Below are 18,400 nucleotides of genomic sequence, written 5' to 3'. Positions count from 1 at the left end.
CTTGTAGAAAACAGGGATCCACACCTGGCTGCTCTGGGACAAAAGAAAGGCGGGCAGTCTGAGAGACTTCCTAACAGTGAGAGGGCTGCTAAAGGGGCAAGGATTGAACAGATCTTGCTGCTCAGGAGAAAGGAAAGGTGGACAAAATTGTCTGGGCACACCTATGCCCAGCAGGTTGGGAACTTTCAGGAGCTTCAGGTGCTCCATCCCTCTGGCTGGCTACCCAGCTCCAAGGACCTCCACTGTGATATGCAGCCTGCTGCACCTTCCTACCGGCCGGCAAGCACCGGCTCCCAAACCAGCAGCCCCTGTCCTGGCATCAGGCCAGCCAAAGGAAGGCCCCGCCTATTGCAGATACAAACACAAAGCACAGTCTTTCACCTGTGTGCTTGGCCCACTGGTTCTGACAGTGGAGATAGGCACAGCACCTGGGAAGCAGGAAACAGCTCTTTTCAACCCCAGGCACCAGAGCTGCTCCCCGGTGACACCCAACATTGCTCCAGGGCCTGAGCGGCTGCAGAGAAAAGAGCTTCTGGGCACTAGAGGATGCCACAAATAAATATGAAATGTCAAAGGAAGCTGGGTCAAACCAAAATCCAACAAACACCAGAAAGAAGGACAAGTGAGACTGAACTCATCAATCTTCCTGAAAGACATTTCAAAATAAATATCATTAACATGCTTCTGGAGGTACAGAAAAATATTCAACAACTCAGGAACAAATTCAGGATGGAGATTTAATCAGTAAGAAATTCAGTATCTGAAATGAAACATACAATGGAGGGATTTAAAAGCAGATTAGATGTAATAGAGGAGACGGTCACTGGAATAGAAATTAGAGAAGAGGAATATAAAGAAGATGAGGCACAGAGAGAAAAAAAGGATCTCTAGGAATGAAAGAATATTGAGACCTGTGTGACCAATCCAAACGGAACAATATTCACATTATAGGGATACCAGAAAAAGAAGGGAGAGAAAAAGGTATAGAAAGTGTCTTTGAGGAAGTAATTGCTGAAAACTTCCCCAATCTAGGAAAGGAGGAACTCTCTCAGGCCAAGGAGGTGCACAGATATCATACACAAGGGACCCAAGAAAGGTAGCACCAAGACATATAATAATTAAAATGGCAAAGATCAAGGGTAAGAACAGTCTTTTAAAAGCAGCCAGAAAAAGAAAAAAGATCACATACAACGGAAAACCCATCAGGACATCATCAGACTTCTCAACAGAAACTTTACCGGTCAGAAGGGAGTGGCATGATATATTTAATGCCAAGACACAGAAGGGCCTCAAACCAAAAATACTCTACCTGGCAAGATTATCATTTAAATTTGAAGAAGGGATTAAACAATTTTCAGATAAGCAAAAGCTAAGAGAATTTACCTCCCACAACCATTTCTAAAGTGGATTTTGGAGAGAATGCTATAGATGGAAGTGTTCCTAAGGCTAAACAGCTGTCACCAGAGGAAATAAAACCACAGTAAAGAAAATAGAACAATTAATTACTAAGCACATGCAAAATCAAAAAAGCTACCCCCAAATCAGTCAAGAGATAGACAAAGAGTACAGAATATGATACCTAATATATATATAGAATGTAGGAAGAATAAAAAGGAGGGAAAAAAAAAAAAGAAACTTTAGATTGTGTTTTTAATAACACACTAAGTGACTTAAATTACACTGTTAGATAGTAAAAGAACTACCCTTGAACCTTTGGTAAACACAAATCTAAAGCCTGCAATGGCAAATAAGCACATACCTATCGATAATCACTGTAAATGTAAATGGTCTGAATGCACCAATCAAAAGACATAGAGTCACTGAATGGATAAAAAAAACACGACCCATCCTTATGCTGCCTACAAGACACTCACCTCAAACCCAAAGACATACACAGACTAAAAGTGAAGGGATGGAAAAAGATATTACATGCAACTAATAGGGAGAAAAAAACAGGCGTTGCAGTACTTGTATCAGACAAAATAGACTTCAAAACAAAGAAAGTAACAAGAGATAAAGAAGGACATTACATAATGATAAAGGGGTCAGTCCAACAAAAGGACATAAGCATTATAAATATCTATGCACCCAACACGGGAGCACATATATGAAAGAAATAAAAACAGAATTAAATGGGGAAAGAGAAAGCAGTGCATTCATTTTAGCAAACTTCAACACACCACTCACAGATCAACCAGACAGAAAGTAAGGAGACAAAGACCTGAACAACACATTAGAACAGTTGGACCTAGCAGACATCTACAGAACACTCCAACCAAAAGCAGGAGGATATATATTCTTCTCATGTGCACATGGAACATTTTCATGAATAGATCATATACTAGGCCACAAAAAGAGCCTCAGCAAATAGAAAGATTGAAATTGTACCAACCTGCTTCTCAGACCACAAAAGCATGAAACTAGAAATTACACAAAGAAAAAAAAAAGCCCACAAACACCTGGAGGCTTAACAACATGCTCCTAAATAATCAATGGATCAACGACCAAATAAAAACAGAGATCAAGCAATATTTGGAGACAAATGACAATAATTTAACACCGCAAAATCTGTGGGAAGCAGCAAAGGCTGTACTAGGAGGCAAGCATATTGCTATACAGGCCTACCTCAGGAAAGAAGAACAATCCCATATGAACACTCTAAGCTCACAATGAACAAAACTAGAGAAAGAAAAACTGAGGCCCAAAGTCAGTAGAAGGAGGGACATAATAAAGATGAGACCAGAAATAAATAAAAGTGAGAAGAATAAAATAATAGAAAGAGTCAATGAAAACAGGAGCTGGTTCTTCAAGAAAATAAACAGAATAGATAAACCCCAAGCCCAACTTATCAAGAAAAAAAGAGACTCTACATACGTGAACAGAATCAGAAATGAGAAAGGAAAAATCACTACAGACACCATAGAAATACAAAGAATTATGAGAGAATACTATAAAAATTATATGCTAACAAACTGGATAACCAAGAAGAAATGGACAACTTTCCAGAAAAATACAACCTTCCAAGGTTGACCCAGAAAGAAGCAAAACATCTGAACAGACCAATTACCAGCAACGAAATTTAACTGGTAATAAAAAAACTACCTAAGAACAAAACCCTGTGACAGATGGCATCACCACTGAATTTTCAGACATTTACTGAAGACCTAATACCCATCCTTCTTAAAGTTTTCCAAAAAGTAGAACAGGATGGAATACTTCCAAACTCATTTTATGAGGTCAGCATCACTCTTAATACCAAAACCAGGCAAAGATACCATAATAAAAGAAAACTACAGACCAATATCCCTCATGAACATAGATGCAGAACTACTCAACAAAATAATAGCAAAGTCAATTCAAAAATACATCAAAAAGATCATCCATCGAAAGGTGGTGGAGTGAGAGGAGAGACAGAGGCTTCCTCCTAAAACCATATACAAATAGAAAATATAGTTGGTGCAACTCATCCTGAGAGAGCAACAGGAAAGAGGACTGCGCCAGACTGCACACACCTGGAGAAAAGAGCAGACCTCACAGAACAGAGTAACGTACCAGAGCCGTGGTCCGGTGGGACCCAAGCCCCTCCCCAACCCCAGCTCACCGATGGGAGTAAGAGAAATGGAGCAGAGAGGGAGTGGAAGGCCTGGGACTTCTGAATACCTAGCTACAGAGATCTGCTCTGGGAGCACAAACATATATTTCATGGTGCTTTCATGATACTCATGTGATTATGGGGTTGGAAAGCTAATACAGGCAGAATTCCTGGAGAGACTGAGATTCCAGCTGCTTGTGGAAAGCAGGGATCCATATCCGGCTGCTCTGGGACAAAAGTTTATACCTGTGTGCTCAGCCCACTGGTTCAGGCAGTGGAGACAGGCACAGCAGCCGGGAATCAGGAAACAGCTCTTTCCTGTCCCCAGGCACCAATACTGCTCCTCTGCGACCCCCGACATTGCTTCAGGGGCTGAGCAGCTCCAGATTAGAGCTCCTGGACATGAGAGGGTGCCATATACAAATATGAAACGCCAAAGAAACCTGGTCCAGAGTAAAATTATTAATACAACTCCTGAGAAAGATTTAAGTGACATGGACCTTGTGACTCTTCTTGAAAGGGAGTTCAAAATAAAAATCATCAACATGCTAATGGAGGTAGGGAAAGACATCCAAGAACTCAGGAATGAATTCAGGTCGGAGATCCAATTGTTGAAGAGCAAAATGGAGGGTATTAAAAGCAGGATGGATACGGTGGAGGAGACGATAAATGAAATAGAAACTGGAGAAGAGGAATACAAAGAAGCTGAGGCACAGAGAGAAAAAAGGATCTCTAAGAAAGAAAGAATATTGAGAGAACAGTGTGACCAATCCAAATGGAACAATATTCACATTATAGGGATACCAGAAGAAGAAGAGAGAGAGAAAGGGGTAGAAAGTGCCTTTGAGGAGGTAGTTGCTGAAAACTTCCCCAATCTGGGGAAGGACATAGTCTCTCAGGCCATGGAGGTGCACAGATCTCCCAACACAAGGGACCCAAGGAAGACAACACAAAGACATATAATAATAAAATTGGCAAAGATCAAAGATAAGGACAGACCATTAAAAGCAGCCACAGAGAGAAATAAGATCACATACAAAGGAAAGCCCATCAGGCTAACATCAGACTTCTTAGCAGAAACCTTACAGGCCAGAAGGGAGTGGCATGATGTATTTAATGCCATGAAGCAGAAGGGCCTGGAACCAAGATTACTTTATCCTGCAAGATTATCATTCAACTTTGAAGGAGGGATTAAATAATTTCCAGATAAGGAAAAGCTGAGAGAATTTACCTCCCACAAACCATCTCTACAGTCTATTTAGGAGGGACTGCTATAGACAGAAGTGCTCCTAAGGTTTAATAGCTGTCACCAGAGGAAATAAAACCACGGTAAAGAAAGCAGAACAGCGAATTACTAAGCAAATGCAAAATTAAAATAACTATCCCCAAAGTCAATCAAGGGATAAACAAAGAATATAGAATATGATACCTAATATATAAAGAATGGAGGAGGAAGAAAAAGGCAGAGAAAAAAAAAGAACTTTAGATTGTGTTTGTAACAGCATACTAAGTGAGTTAAGTTAGACTCTTAGATAGTAAGGAAATTAACTTTGAACCTTTGGTAACCATGAATCTAAAGCCTGCAATGGCAATAAGTACATACCCATCGATAATCACCCTAAATGTAAATGGACTGAATGCACCAATCAAAAGACATAAGAGGCACGGAATGGATAAAAAAAACAAGACCCATCTATATGCTGCTTACAAGAGACTCACCTCAAAACGAAAGACATGCACAGACTAAAAGTCAAAGGATGGAAAAAGATATTTCATGCAAACAACAGGGAGAAAAAAGCAGGTGTTGCAGTACTAGTATCAGACAAAATAGACTTCAAAACAAAGAAAGTAACAAGAGATAAAGAAGGACATTACATGATGATAAAGGGCTCAGTCCAACAAGAGGATATAACCATTATAAATATATATATGCACCCAACACAGGGGCACCAGCATATGTAAAACAAATACTAACAGAATTAAAGGAGGAAATAGAATGCAATGCATTCATCTTAGGAGACTTCAACACACCACTCACTCCAAAGGATAGATCCACCAGACAGAATATGAGTAAGGACACAGAGGCACTGAACAACACACTAGAACAGATGCACCTAACAGACATCTATATAACTCTACATCCAAAAGCAACAAGATACACATTCTTCTCAAGTGCACATGGAACATTCTCTAGAATAGACCACATACTAGGCCACTAAAAGAGCCCCAGGAAATTCCAAACAATTGAAATTCTACAAACCAATTTGTCAGACCACAAAGGTATAAAACTAGAAATAAATTGTAGAAAGAAACCAAAAAGGCTCACAAACACATGGAGGCATAACAACATGCTCCTAAAAAGTCCGTGGATCAACGATGAAATTAAAATAGAGATCAAGCAATATATGGAAACAAATGACAACAACACAAAGCCCCAACTTTCGAGGGACATAACGAAAGCAGTCTTAAGAGGAAAGTATATAGCAATTCAGGCATATTTAAAGGAGGAGGAACAATCCCAAATGAATAGTCTAAAGTCACAATTATTGAAATTGGAAAAAGAACAAATGAGGCCTAAAGTCAGCAGAAGGAGGGACATAATAAAGATCAGAGAAGAAATAAATAAAATTGAGAAGAATAAAACAATAGAAAAAATCAATGAAACCACAGTGAACATCATACTCAATGGTGAAGAGTTGACAGCATTTCCTCTAAGATCAGGAACAAGACAAGTATGCCCACTTTCATCACTGTTATGCAACATAGTACTACTGTAAGTCCTAGCTGCAGCAATGAGACAAGAAAATTTTTTTTAAAGGCATCCAAATTGGTAAGAAGCAGCAAAATTGTCAGTATTTGCAGATGACTGATATTATATAAAGAAAACCCTAGAGACTCCACCAAAAAACTATCAGAACTAATAAATGAATTTAGTAAAGTTGCAGCACACAAAATCAATAATACAGAAATCTGTTGCCTTTCTATATACTAATAAAACAGCAAAAAGAGAGATGAGGAAAACAATCCCATTTACAGTTGCATCAGAAAGAATAAAATGCCTAGGCAAGGAGGTGAAAGACCTGGATTCTTGAAAACTGTAACACACTAATGAAAGAAATGAAAGATGACACTAATAAATGAAAAAACATGCCATGCTTATGGATTGGAATATTGTTAGAATGTCAATACTACCCAAATCAGTCTACAGATTCAATGCAATCCCTATCAAAATACCAGTGGTATGGTAGTTTTCCCATAACTAGAGCAAATAATCCTAAAATTTTTGTGGAATCACAAAAGACCCAAGTAGCCAAAGCAATATTGAGAATGAAGAACAAAGCCAGAGGGATCACATTTCCTGATTTCAACTATACTATAAAGCTATAGTAATCAAAATAGTAAGGTACAAGCATAAAAACACAAAGATTAATGGAACAGAATAGAGAGCCGAGAAATAAACTCACACTTGTATGGTCAATTAGTATATGGAAAAGGAAGCAATAATACACAATGGGAAAAAGCAGTCTCTTCACTAAATTAGTGTTTCAAAAACTGGATAGAAACATGCACAAGAATGAAGTTGGATCAGTCTTATACCATATACAAAAACTCAAAATGGATTAAAGACCATGAAAAGATGCTCAACATCACTAATCCAAAGAGAAATGCAAATCAAAACCACGATGATATCATATCACTTCACACCGGACGGTAAAGTCTAGTATCAAAAGAAGAAAGAACAAGTGTGGGCAGGATGTGGAGAAAAGGGAACCCTTGTGCACTGTTGGTAGGAACATAAACTGTACAGCCATATGGAAGACAGTACTGAAGTTCCTCAAAAAATTAGGAACAAATGCCATACAACTCAGTAATTCCACTTCTGGGTATTTACCCAAAGAAAACAAAAACACTAATTTGAAAAGATATATGCACCCCTATGATTATAGCAGCATTCTTTACAATAGCCAAGATGTGGAAGCAATCTAAGCGTCAACTAAGAAGATACCTTCTGAAAGATGGCCACTGTAGCAATGTTTGTAATAGAAAAACAAAAACAAACAAAAACTTGTAATAACCAATGAACACCACCAGAGAGTGGGTAAACTGGGGTCATTTAACAAGTAAAATGCTATGAAGCCATTAATAATGAGGTAGCTGTGTTGATAGCAAAAGATCTGCAAGACTGTGTAAGTAAAATTTTAATGCACAGCAGTAAATACATGATCCCATTTAAAAATAAGGATGACACATTTGCTAATATGTGCATAAATATTTTCTGAAGATTACAGAAGAAACTGTCAATAAAGGTTAATCTGGGGAAAAAACTGGAGGTAAGATGCCATTTTCTAGCCTTCTATACTGTTTTGATTATTTTTACCATGTATACTTTCAATAATATATAAAAACTGAGGAGGGACCCTCCTACTCAAAGATGGTAAACCATTCTTTTATGAACATTTCTTTATGATCTATATTTAATTCTTTTCAAGGCAAACTGACTTATACTGCAAGTTTTTACAAATACATTTCTATAGTTATTAGTTGGTCACACCCATTTAACAGGTTTCTTATTTTGTTTTAAAATCGCATATTGTTCTGTTTTTTTTTTAATGACAAACCTTTACTTAAATGGGATGCTTGCTAGAGATTTTTCTTTTTCAACTTCACTTTTAAATTATGGAAGTAATACAATCATTGCAGAAAATCAGGGAAGGGCACTAAAAGAGAACTAAGATCACATATACCTATTCTTACCACTGTCAATGTTTGGTGCATATTCTTTTTCCTTCACGTTTTGTTAATATATAGTACTATCTATATATATTTACAAAGCTGAGATTACACTGTACCTACCAACTTGCTTTTTTCCCCCAACACATAGCAAGTGCTTAATAAACATGTTAAATTAAATTACTGAATTAGTATTGTACCATTTCTCCTCATCAAAAATTAATTTCTGCAGAAGGCATTTAGTTGGTAAAACATTTGCTGAAGATGTATATACATAAACTTTGTTGTATTTATGATCAAACTTTAGAAAAAATTGTTGATCAAAGAGTTGGATCAAATTTCAAAATATTTAAGGGTTTCTGATGTTTTCTGTAAAGTTCTCACTCCTACCAATAGCATAGCTTGTCTGTTTCTTTGCCAACATCGACTATTAACATTTTAAAAAGTCATTGTTAAAAAAAATGTCATTGTTATTTCACAAGTGAAAAACAAAATTTGCTCTAAGAAATGTTTTCTTCACATTACAAAATAAAGTCAAGAGTCCTTCTATATGTTTACTCAAACGCAGTATCTTCCAACTAAAAACAGAAAGTTACAAGAACAGTCACACTTAATCCTTTTTCAAAGTTTAGTGGTCTCCACTATCAAAAACATGGATAAAGCAGCATTAAGTCAGAATAAGAATGTCCTTAAAATTCTTAATAAGCAAATGAGCAAAAGGCATATCTTCATTCCATACTTCCTGTCCTACACTACCATCAGTACTTTAGGTCTTTGAAGTGTGATTATCAAAAGCAAAACTGTAGTATAAAAGTGAGAAAAAGTTGAAGACTAGCACTTTGTTTTGCATCTGATGAGAATAAGACCATAACATTATACAAAGTGATGCCTCCTGGACTTAGGAGAGACAGTAATACAGCATCAGTATGTGTCAAACAATTTCTTCTTTCAGTGATACTTTAAGGTAGGGTGGTCAGCTACTTTCCTGGGAGAGCTCCAGGGCACTGCTTGGGGTTGGCAGGGAGGGGAGGATTGGAGACACATAACCTCAACCAAGCCCTGTGAAACAAAAATATGCTAGGATAACAAAACTTAAAGCAAAAACAATTTTTGGAAAAGATTTTTTTATTCAGTGTTTAAGATTAAAAACTACAAGATTCTGCTTGCAGCTGATGAGCAAAAAGAGAAAAGTTAAACATAAATTATCATCCGATTGGCTAGTTAAAATGCTCTGACTCAGAATCAAATTACTCAGTGACATACCAGTTAGTCTGTGTGGGCTTAAGGGTTTTGGAACAGAACAGCTCTAAACAAAACATATCTGAAGGCATAGGGCTAATAGATATATGAAATACTAAGAAAGCTGATAAAGGGAGAGGTTGTGGCAGACTTTTTGATTCTTTTAGGCTTCTAGCAGTTGGTTACCATATGCAAGGCCCTAGCAGCCAATTATTTCATCTTTTGAGTTGTCGGAGTTAAACCACTTTAACCCACTTTGCAGGAATAAAGAGACACTTTATAATCAGTAGAACATAAAGCAGTCCCACTTCTCCATTAGAATTTGTTGAATTAAATCATAAAAGAAACAATGATCACTGCATACTTGTCATACTACATCTGTTGAGTAGAATTTCCGTTCCAAGTGTTGTTTTCATCTTCACCATCATCTTGAGTCCTCAATCTATATATCTTCCCCTCCTTTTTAAAGTCTTCCCCCCGTTTCTCCAGCACTCTTTTTCTGACTGGTTCCCTGATATAAACAAGACAGAAAATAATATAAAATAAAAACAGGAGAAATACAAAGCTGTTAGCATAGACAACTGTATTTTAAGGGAAGCCATTGGAAAAATAATCATATATATCCTAAAATGCAGCACTAGACTTCATACGTTTTTGGCAGTTTAACTTTACCTGTTCTCTCAGTCAAACCAGCCAAATCATATTTTCCATTTCTGTATATTTGTTAACTTCCTAAGCTTTGGAAAAGTGGGACCAGTTTCCAACTAATCTTGCCTTTATTATATATGCAAGCTGATACTGAAACATTTGTAACTTACACAACACCCCAGAGCCTATCAAAAGCTCCAGTCATAGCCTAATTATGGTCAATCAGCAATTTTAGTCCTTTCATTATCTTCAAGAATAATTCATTTATATATAAATTAAAACCAAACAGGATGTCTTCATCTAAAATGGGGAGGAAATTAGTGAAATTAAGCTAGTACATTCTCTAACACTACAGGGGAGAAAAAGAGAGAGGAAAAAAGAAAAACCAATTGTAGAACACAAAGCTTTGCCTTTATTCATCCCTTACCCCAACCTAAAACTCTTCCCTTATTTGAAAAAGTCTTAAAAACCTACACAGTTAGCTACCTGATACTACAGTAATTCAGGATTAAATGGTTCCACCCAGTGCTCAATAAAATTCAGCATTAACAAGACCTAGTTTGAATGCTGATTGTAAGACTAGAGAATTTCCCTATATTCCCACTTGAGTAAAATACTAAGAATACAATTGCTCTTCCTGCCTAATATTTAAGAAATCAAGATAAAGCTAAATCAGCCCAATTACAGCATTTCATAGGCGTCTCCTTATTGATGGCAAACAGAGGCAAGGATTTTTCATTACTTATCACATAGGATTGTTGTGAGGATTTGCTATAATGCCCAATAATGGCCTAATAGAATGTTTCACAGTAGGTATGTATTATACCCTTATTTAACTATAGGAAGAGGGTAATAATCTCACCTTCTAGGAAAATACTTCCTGTTAACCTGTTTCAAATATGCAGAATCTTAACAGAGGCATGAAATAAAATCATTAGTTGTGTAAACAGCAGCAGACTCACAGACTTCAAGAAGGGACTAGCTGTTACCAAAGGGAAGGGGTAAGGGATGATGGGGAGGGAGGGAGGGAGAAGGGGATTAAGGGGCATTATGATTAGAACACATAATGTAGGGCGATCACGGGGTAGGCAGTATAGCACACAAAAGACAAGTAGTGACTCTAGAGCATCTTACTATGCTGATGGACAGTGACTGCAATGGGGTGTGTGGTAGGGACTCGATAATATGGGTGAATGTAGTAACCACCATGTTGCTCATGTGAAACCTTTATAAGATTGCATATCAATTATACCTTAATTTTTAAAACCCATTAGTTGTATATTAATGTTATCTATTAGTATTATTACCATCCTAATCTTAGGTAATTGCAATAAAAGTTAGGCCTCTTAGTTAAGGGACTAGTCCAAAATAACTCTCTGAAGGAGGCACCATTTTCATATAAACATCGAATTCCTTCAATGTGGTCCTTCTCTGAATGATCCAGAGAAGAGAGCCAGCAGATTAAAGAATGACCAGGATTGAAATCATCTAGAGCACAACAATCCTGATGACTGTGAGAAATTAATGTAGGGAAATACCTTGTCAGACAAAATATGTCTAGTGAGAAAAGAATTACTATTTAGATCTGAAACAAAAAATCTGCCTTTATAGTTCCGGGATAAAAGAGAATTCAATAAATCAGATAATAAAACCAGTAGAGGTGAAGTTGTTTCCATGGAGGAGATTTTAAAAACATGGCTGAGAAAACTCACGTAAGTGAGCTTCCTAGAAGAGATGTTAAAATAAAGCTTCAGAATATCTGGGTTTTTCCCCTTACACAGAAAAAAGACAAAGTACCCATAACAAAAAGGTGTTGCATTACTAACATTTTGCAAACGTGGAAAACAGAGCTACCTTTTTTCTGAGTTGCTAGAGGATGCAAGGTTTGCAGGTTCCAACGATGCTGCCCTCGCTGAGGTCTGCGCCGGAGGGTTACTAAATAAGAAGTTGCTAATCAATCTCCAGATGGCAAGGAATGGGTAAAGTACTGTCCCCAACAAAGTCCAAAAGTCTCCACTGGAAGAATGTACCATGGATGTAGTTTGTCTTCCTGCCTAAAAAATTAAGAAATAAACCTCTATAAAGACTACACCAGCCCTATGACATCACACTCATGGTTCTAAATGAGTATCTGATCTGAAAATTAAGTCCTATTGATTTTACTTTACTGCAGGACGATAGAATTACCATGTTTTGCTGTTTTTCAAGTATATATAAACTCCTGGGATCTCCTGGAGCTCTGTTTTTTAAAGGAGTAATCACAACAAAGAAATTATTCTCAGTGAAATGAATTATTTTTAAGAACTAAACTTTTGCAAAGACATTAACAACTTTGAGAAGAAAAGTCTTTCTTGATTTTAAAAAAGGGAAAGGCCTCAAACCTCAGTGAATACAATTAATTCTGATTATTGGAGGGTTAACTAACTGTTTTAGATGTGGTGCTCTAGTTCAAAGCAGGGAAAACTATACTGAACAAGACACAGAAGACCCGGACTCTCATTCCAACTCTGGTACTTAAGGTGGCAGTCCCTTGGCAAAGTCTCTTAAGCTTTCTGAGTCTCTTTTTTTTCACCAGAGATTAAAATATTGTGTGAGCATCATATGGGATAAATATATTTAAAAACTGACATTATTTTTTATGTTAAAATGTTTTTTAAAAACTTGGTAAACAGTAGTTATACATAAAAGCCTTTAAATCTGTAGATACTCTGCATTTCTTTTTTTCTTCTCCTCCTGGTCATTTTTTATACATGAAAATAGGTGAGGAAAAAGTTAAAAATGAAACTATTTAGTGCCTCACTAGCAATACAAATAGACAGCACACGCAATAATAGAACAATAAACTGATCTAACATTTTTGGATAATTTAGACTTTAATGACCCAAAGTACACCTTTCACCTTCCCCCTTCCACTAATTACAAGAAATGATCAAGAGTAGAACAAATTAGATTAAAAGAATAGAAAATATATGTATGTAAATACATACTGGCAACAGTACCACTGAAGCACTTGGGGCAAGTTCCAGATCCAATAATTTCTTTTTATAATCTTCTTTGGTAAATTCCCTCCTGGGAAACATGGTTGCTAATGAAAAATTACCATAAGTGTTGCCAACCGTCTGTAATGTAACAAATTTTAAAACCTTACAACATGCCTTTTTAAAAATATTACATTCTCATATGCATCCAAAATGCTACTTTAATTAAAATTGCCTTAATTTTAAAAGTTCACTTAAATGTAAACTCAAAAATCATTTATAAAAACTTTGTGCTTCAAAAAGTAGCTGAAAGCTATCAAATCCAAAGAGTAGTTAAAAGCTTTTACAACTCAAAAATGACCCCAAATAGCAACAATATAGTTCCTAAAGCCATACAAATAAACGGAATAAAAATGAATATGTATCTCTTTTAAATATGGCTGCACACTACCTCAGTTTTCATTATACTTTGGCAACTTGTATCAATACCTCACTAATACATATTTGGATTATAGGTATTCCCTATTAACGATCTGGAATAGGCCAAGACTTCATATATATATATATATATATAAACTTAATATGTATATATAAAACAAACATTAGGGGTTTTCACCTCTTCTTTGTCTCAAAGAAAAAATGGCTCATAACCAACCTGCACATACATACAGTCCCAGATCCAGGAACTTCACTGGCAGCATCACAATCACTTTCACAAGCCACCTAAACTTGCAAAATCTTAAGACAACTGTTTATCTTTCCCTAAAAGATCCCAAAGATTCCAAACTCACACTTTTGTTTCCTATATTTTTACCACAGGTCATACATATACTTCTCACTCTAACATAAGGGCATACGAAAATACAAAACTAGGTTATTGTGCTGAGGTGAAGTTCTAATAGGAGTGATGCAATCAAATATCTTTTTTTTTTCCCCTCTCACATGACTTCCTCTTCACTTACCTTACCTGTGGCAGAAGCAGTCTCAGGCCAGGGGTACCACCTTTTGGGAGGCCCCAAGGCAAAAGAAGAATGAAAGAGTCTATTTGGGGTTGGTTCTGCCATAAAGCTTAGGAGAAGAGTTCTTAAAAATAATTTTATATTGTCCAGCCCAGTTCACTGGCAGAGGAAGGCAGCTTTTTAGGTTTCCTCTGGGATCTGTCAGAGAGGCAGCAGACTAAATGCAGAGAGATCATCAAGCACAAAGGTCTGAACCCTAATTTCAACCCTGAGGTGATATGAGACATACACTGATACACAGAATGAACCTAAATCCTACAGGACAGCTCATGCCTAGAATCCATTTTGAATAAGGAATCAATCAGAGAATAAAAACTAATTGGAAATTATTTATATTTTATTTTCTAAAACAAAATTTCACCCTCATTCAGATTTTGAGTAAGGCCATGCTTTGGAAGTGAATTCCTAAAGAGAGTATTTCTTGCCAATTAAAGATTATTGATCTTTAGGTTTGGCAAACTGCCAGATAATGGGAAAACAGCCAGCCCCAGAGCATTCTAAGCAGCCTGCAGAAAAAGTGCAGAGAAAAATGACATCTTTTTAAAGGGAACAACTCCCTCTGATTAGACCTTTAGAAAATCACTTGTTTTCACTGTATAATATCAGCAAATTCTTATTTTTGCAGAACAAGTGATGGCATTAATACACGATGGAAGCACCACAACTCACCAGAGGTGTGCCTCCCTCGTGGGGATAAGTCATGTCTTACATTCTTTAAATTCTGCTTGTAAATTTTCCCCTACTACATTAAAAAAACCTATTCATCTACCTTTCCTACAACTCAGGACATATATTTACCTGTGCAGCAAACTGCCTTGCTTCCTCTAGAGGAGCATCAGAAGGGAACTGATTTGTAAAGGAAGAACCATCAGGAAGACGAAACTGAATTCTTGCAATAGTGCTACAAAGAAAGTGAACTGAAGTCAAATCTTTACATATATTCTCAAATAATATCATTAAAAGTTAGAGAAAGTGGAAGTGGAAATGTGTCTGGTTTCTTTAAACAATGTTAGATCTTTTCATTTATTAGTATCAGCTTTATGGAGATATAATTCACATAACAAAATTCACCTTTTAAAGCATACAGTTCAGTAGTTTTTAATACAGTGATAGTTGTGCACCCATCACCATTATCTAATTCCAGAACATTTACATCACCCAGAAAGAAACCCCAACCCCATTAGCAGCTATTCCCCATACCTCCCAAGCATCTGGCAACCATTAATTCTATTTTCTGTCCCTACAGATTTGCCTATTTCAGGCATTTCCTATAATGGAATTATATAATGTGTGTGTTTTTGGTAATTGGCTCCTTTTATGTAGCTTCATGCTTTCAAGATCCATCCACGATGCAGCATGTGTCATTACTTCACTTCTTTTTATTTCTGAATAATATTCCATTGTGTGAGATACAGTATGTTTTGTTCTTCAGTTGATGGACATTTCAGTTATTATCACATTTTGGCTATTATGAAAAATGCTACTACAACCTAAGTGTCCATCAGTAAAGAAAATGTGGTACATATACACAATGGAGTAATATTCAGCCATAAAAAGAAAAGAAATACTGCCATCTACAATAACATGGATGCATCTAGAGGGTATTATGGTCTGTGAGGTAAGGCAGGCAGAGAAAGACAAATACCAAATGATTTCACTCATTTGGGAGTATTAAAACAAAGTAAAACAGAAGGAACAAAATAGCAGTAGACTTACAGACACTGAGAAGGGACTAGCAGTTACCAAAGGGGAGGAGGGATGGTGGGACGGTAAGGGAAAAGGGTATTAAGGGGCACTATAATTTGTAATCACAATATAGGTAGGTCATGGGGATGGTAATACAGCACAGAGAAGAAAATTAATGACTATGTAACATCTTACTATGCTGATAGTGACTGCTATGGAGGGTGTGAGAATTTGATAATATGGGTGAATGTTGAACCACTGTGTTGTGTATCTGAAACTATCATAAGACTGTGTTTCAATTATACCTGAATAAAAAAGGGAAAAAAAGAATGCTGCTACAGATATCCATGCATGGGTTTTTGTATAGACATATGTTTTCAATTCTCTTGGATATGTACTTAGAAGGAGGATTGTTATATGGTAACTCTGTTTAATATTTTGGGACACTGCCAAGTTGTTTTTCCAAAGTGGCTGCACCATTTTATAATCGCACCAGTAACGTAGGAAGTTCCAAATTCTCCACACTCTCACCAAAATGTATTGTTGTCTCCATAAATTTAGGCATCCTGCAGAGTATGAAATAGAATCTCATTTGTGGTTTTAATTCAATTTCCCTAATGGCTAATAATGTTGAACATCTTTTCTTGTGCTTATTGGCCACTTGTATATCTTCTCTGGAGAAATGTCTATTCAAATCCTTTTATCATATTTAAATTGGGTTGTTTGCTTTTTATTGTTGTTGTAAGATTTCTTTTTATATTCTAGACACAAGTCCCTTATCTGATACATGGTTTGCAGATATTTTCTCCAAGTTTGTGTGTTGCCTTTCTACTTTCTTGATGATGTCTTTCAAAGCACAAGTTTTTAATTTTGATGAAGACCAGTTTATGTACTTGCTTTTTGTTGCTTGTTTTTCGTGTAATGGCATAAGAATCAAATGATTATTCCAAAATCACAAGATTTCCTCATTCTAAGAGTTTATACTTTTTAAATTTAGGTGATGATCTATTCTGAATTAATTTTTCATATGGTGTGAGGTAAAGGTCTACATTCTTTTTACATGAATATCCAATTGTCCAAGAACCATTTGTCAAAGAGAGTATTCTTTCCCAGTGGAAGAGTCATTCTACCTTTAAAAAAAATACTGATCATAAGTGCATAGGTTTATTTCTGGAGGCTCAATTCTGTTACATTGATCCATATGTCCACTCTTATGCCAATCTCACTTTGTCTTGGTTATTGTAGCTTTGAAGTTTTAAAATCAGAAAGTCTGAGTCTTCCAACTTTGTTCTTTTTCTAGATTGTTTTGACTATTCTGGGTCCTTTGCATTTCCTATTAATTTTAGGATAAGATTCCAGCAAAAAAACCAGCTGGGATTTTGATGGGGATTGTATTGAATCAGTAGATCAGTTTATAGAGCATTGCCATCTTTTTTTCTTTTTACCTTTCAACTCTTTTGTATTGCCAACTTAACAGTACTAAGTTTTATGATCTATAAAGACAGAATATCCTCCATGTATTTAAATCTTCAATTCTTTCAACAAATGTTTTCTAGTTTTCAATGTACAAATTTTATACTTCTGTTAAATAGTTAAGTATTTTATTACTTTTGGAAAATAGTTTTTAAAAAGCAAGTTTTCTGATTCCAAAAGTAATGATTGTTAATTCTAATGTGATTAATACAGAAAAGGACGTAAGAAGGTAAGTATTAACCATAATCCAGTTATAAGGGTGTGCTAGATATTTGAATTTTTGTCTTCAGAATATTTTTTTATTTTGGAAACTGCTTTATTCCTGCTACATGTCATTCATTCTGGTATGAGTACCAGTAACATTACCTCCAACTCAACCACAGGGGTGGGCATGTCATCTACCCCAACCAGAGAGCCCACACAAGCAGACAGTGATTGGTGGCCACATCACCAAGAAAGGCCAATCAGAACTCTCCTCAGTCAATGATACAGGCTTTGAGAGAAAGGATTAGACTTTCTTCTCTGTGATCAGGAGCATAAAATCCTGAAGGTGTGCCAGGAAGCACTGAGCTCTCCTGATACCATCTGAAAAGCTTCTGATAATTAAGCTAAAACAGAAGAAAAAGAAATTAAAAAAGAAAGAGGGAGAAAAGGTCCTAATGATGTCCTTTAGATCTCTGGATCTAGCTATGCCTAACCAAATCCACCACTGGAACTCCCAATTGCAGAGCCAATGGATTCCCTCTTCTGCTTAATCCTATTTGACTTGAGATTCTCATAAAGAATCCTAATACATGTGAGATAATCACTATAATCAATTTGATGTATGTGCTTTCTGTCTTTTCAAAAGAATTCTTGAGCTCTCCAAATGTCACTTATTTAGTACTGTTATACTGTACATTCACGTTCAAAGACAAATACCACTGGCAGCTTCCAAACTTGTAACGAAGTCCTTCTAGAACTACCTAGTATAGCCACAGCACATGAATGTTAAAAAAGCAGCCCACAACCACTTTTTCTTCAGCAGTCACAGA

General features: G+C 36.3%; 1 protein-coding gene across 6 annotated transcripts in view; it reads right to left on the bottom strand.

The window, feature by feature from the left end:
* Positions 1-9,430: 9,430 nt before the first annotated feature.
* Positions 9,431-18,400, bottom strand: part of UBXN4 (UBX domain protein 4) — a 43,897-nt gene continuing 34,927 nt past the window's right edge. For 5 of the 6 annotated variants that reach the window (XM_073241377.1, XM_073241379.1, XM_073241378.1 and 2 more), the window contains 4 exons: positions 15,006-15,108; positions 13,198-13,329; positions 12,065-12,264; positions 9,431-10,073 (listed from right to left, as the gene is read on the bottom strand). In XM_073241377.1, the coding sequence (XP_073097478.1) occupies positions 9,935-10,073; positions 12,065-12,264; positions 13,198-13,329; positions 15,006-15,108 (574 nt within the window). In that variant the 3' untranslated portion in view covers positions 9,431-9,934. The remainder of the gene's footprint in view (positions 10,074-12,064; positions 12,265-13,197; positions 13,330-15,005; positions 15,109-18,400) is intronic. The other variant, XM_073241380.1, reaches the window with a different exon arrangement.

The sequence above is a fragment of the Manis javanica genome, chromosome 7, assembly GCF_040802235.1.
Source record: "Manis javanica isolate MJ-LG chromosome 7, MJ_LKY, whole genome shotgun sequence".
Lineage (NCBI taxonomy): Eukaryota > Metazoa > Chordata > Mammalia > Pholidota > Manidae > Manis > Manis javanica.
Note: the sequence above shows the minus strand (reverse complement) of the source record. Positions and strands in the feature narration are given on the sequence as shown.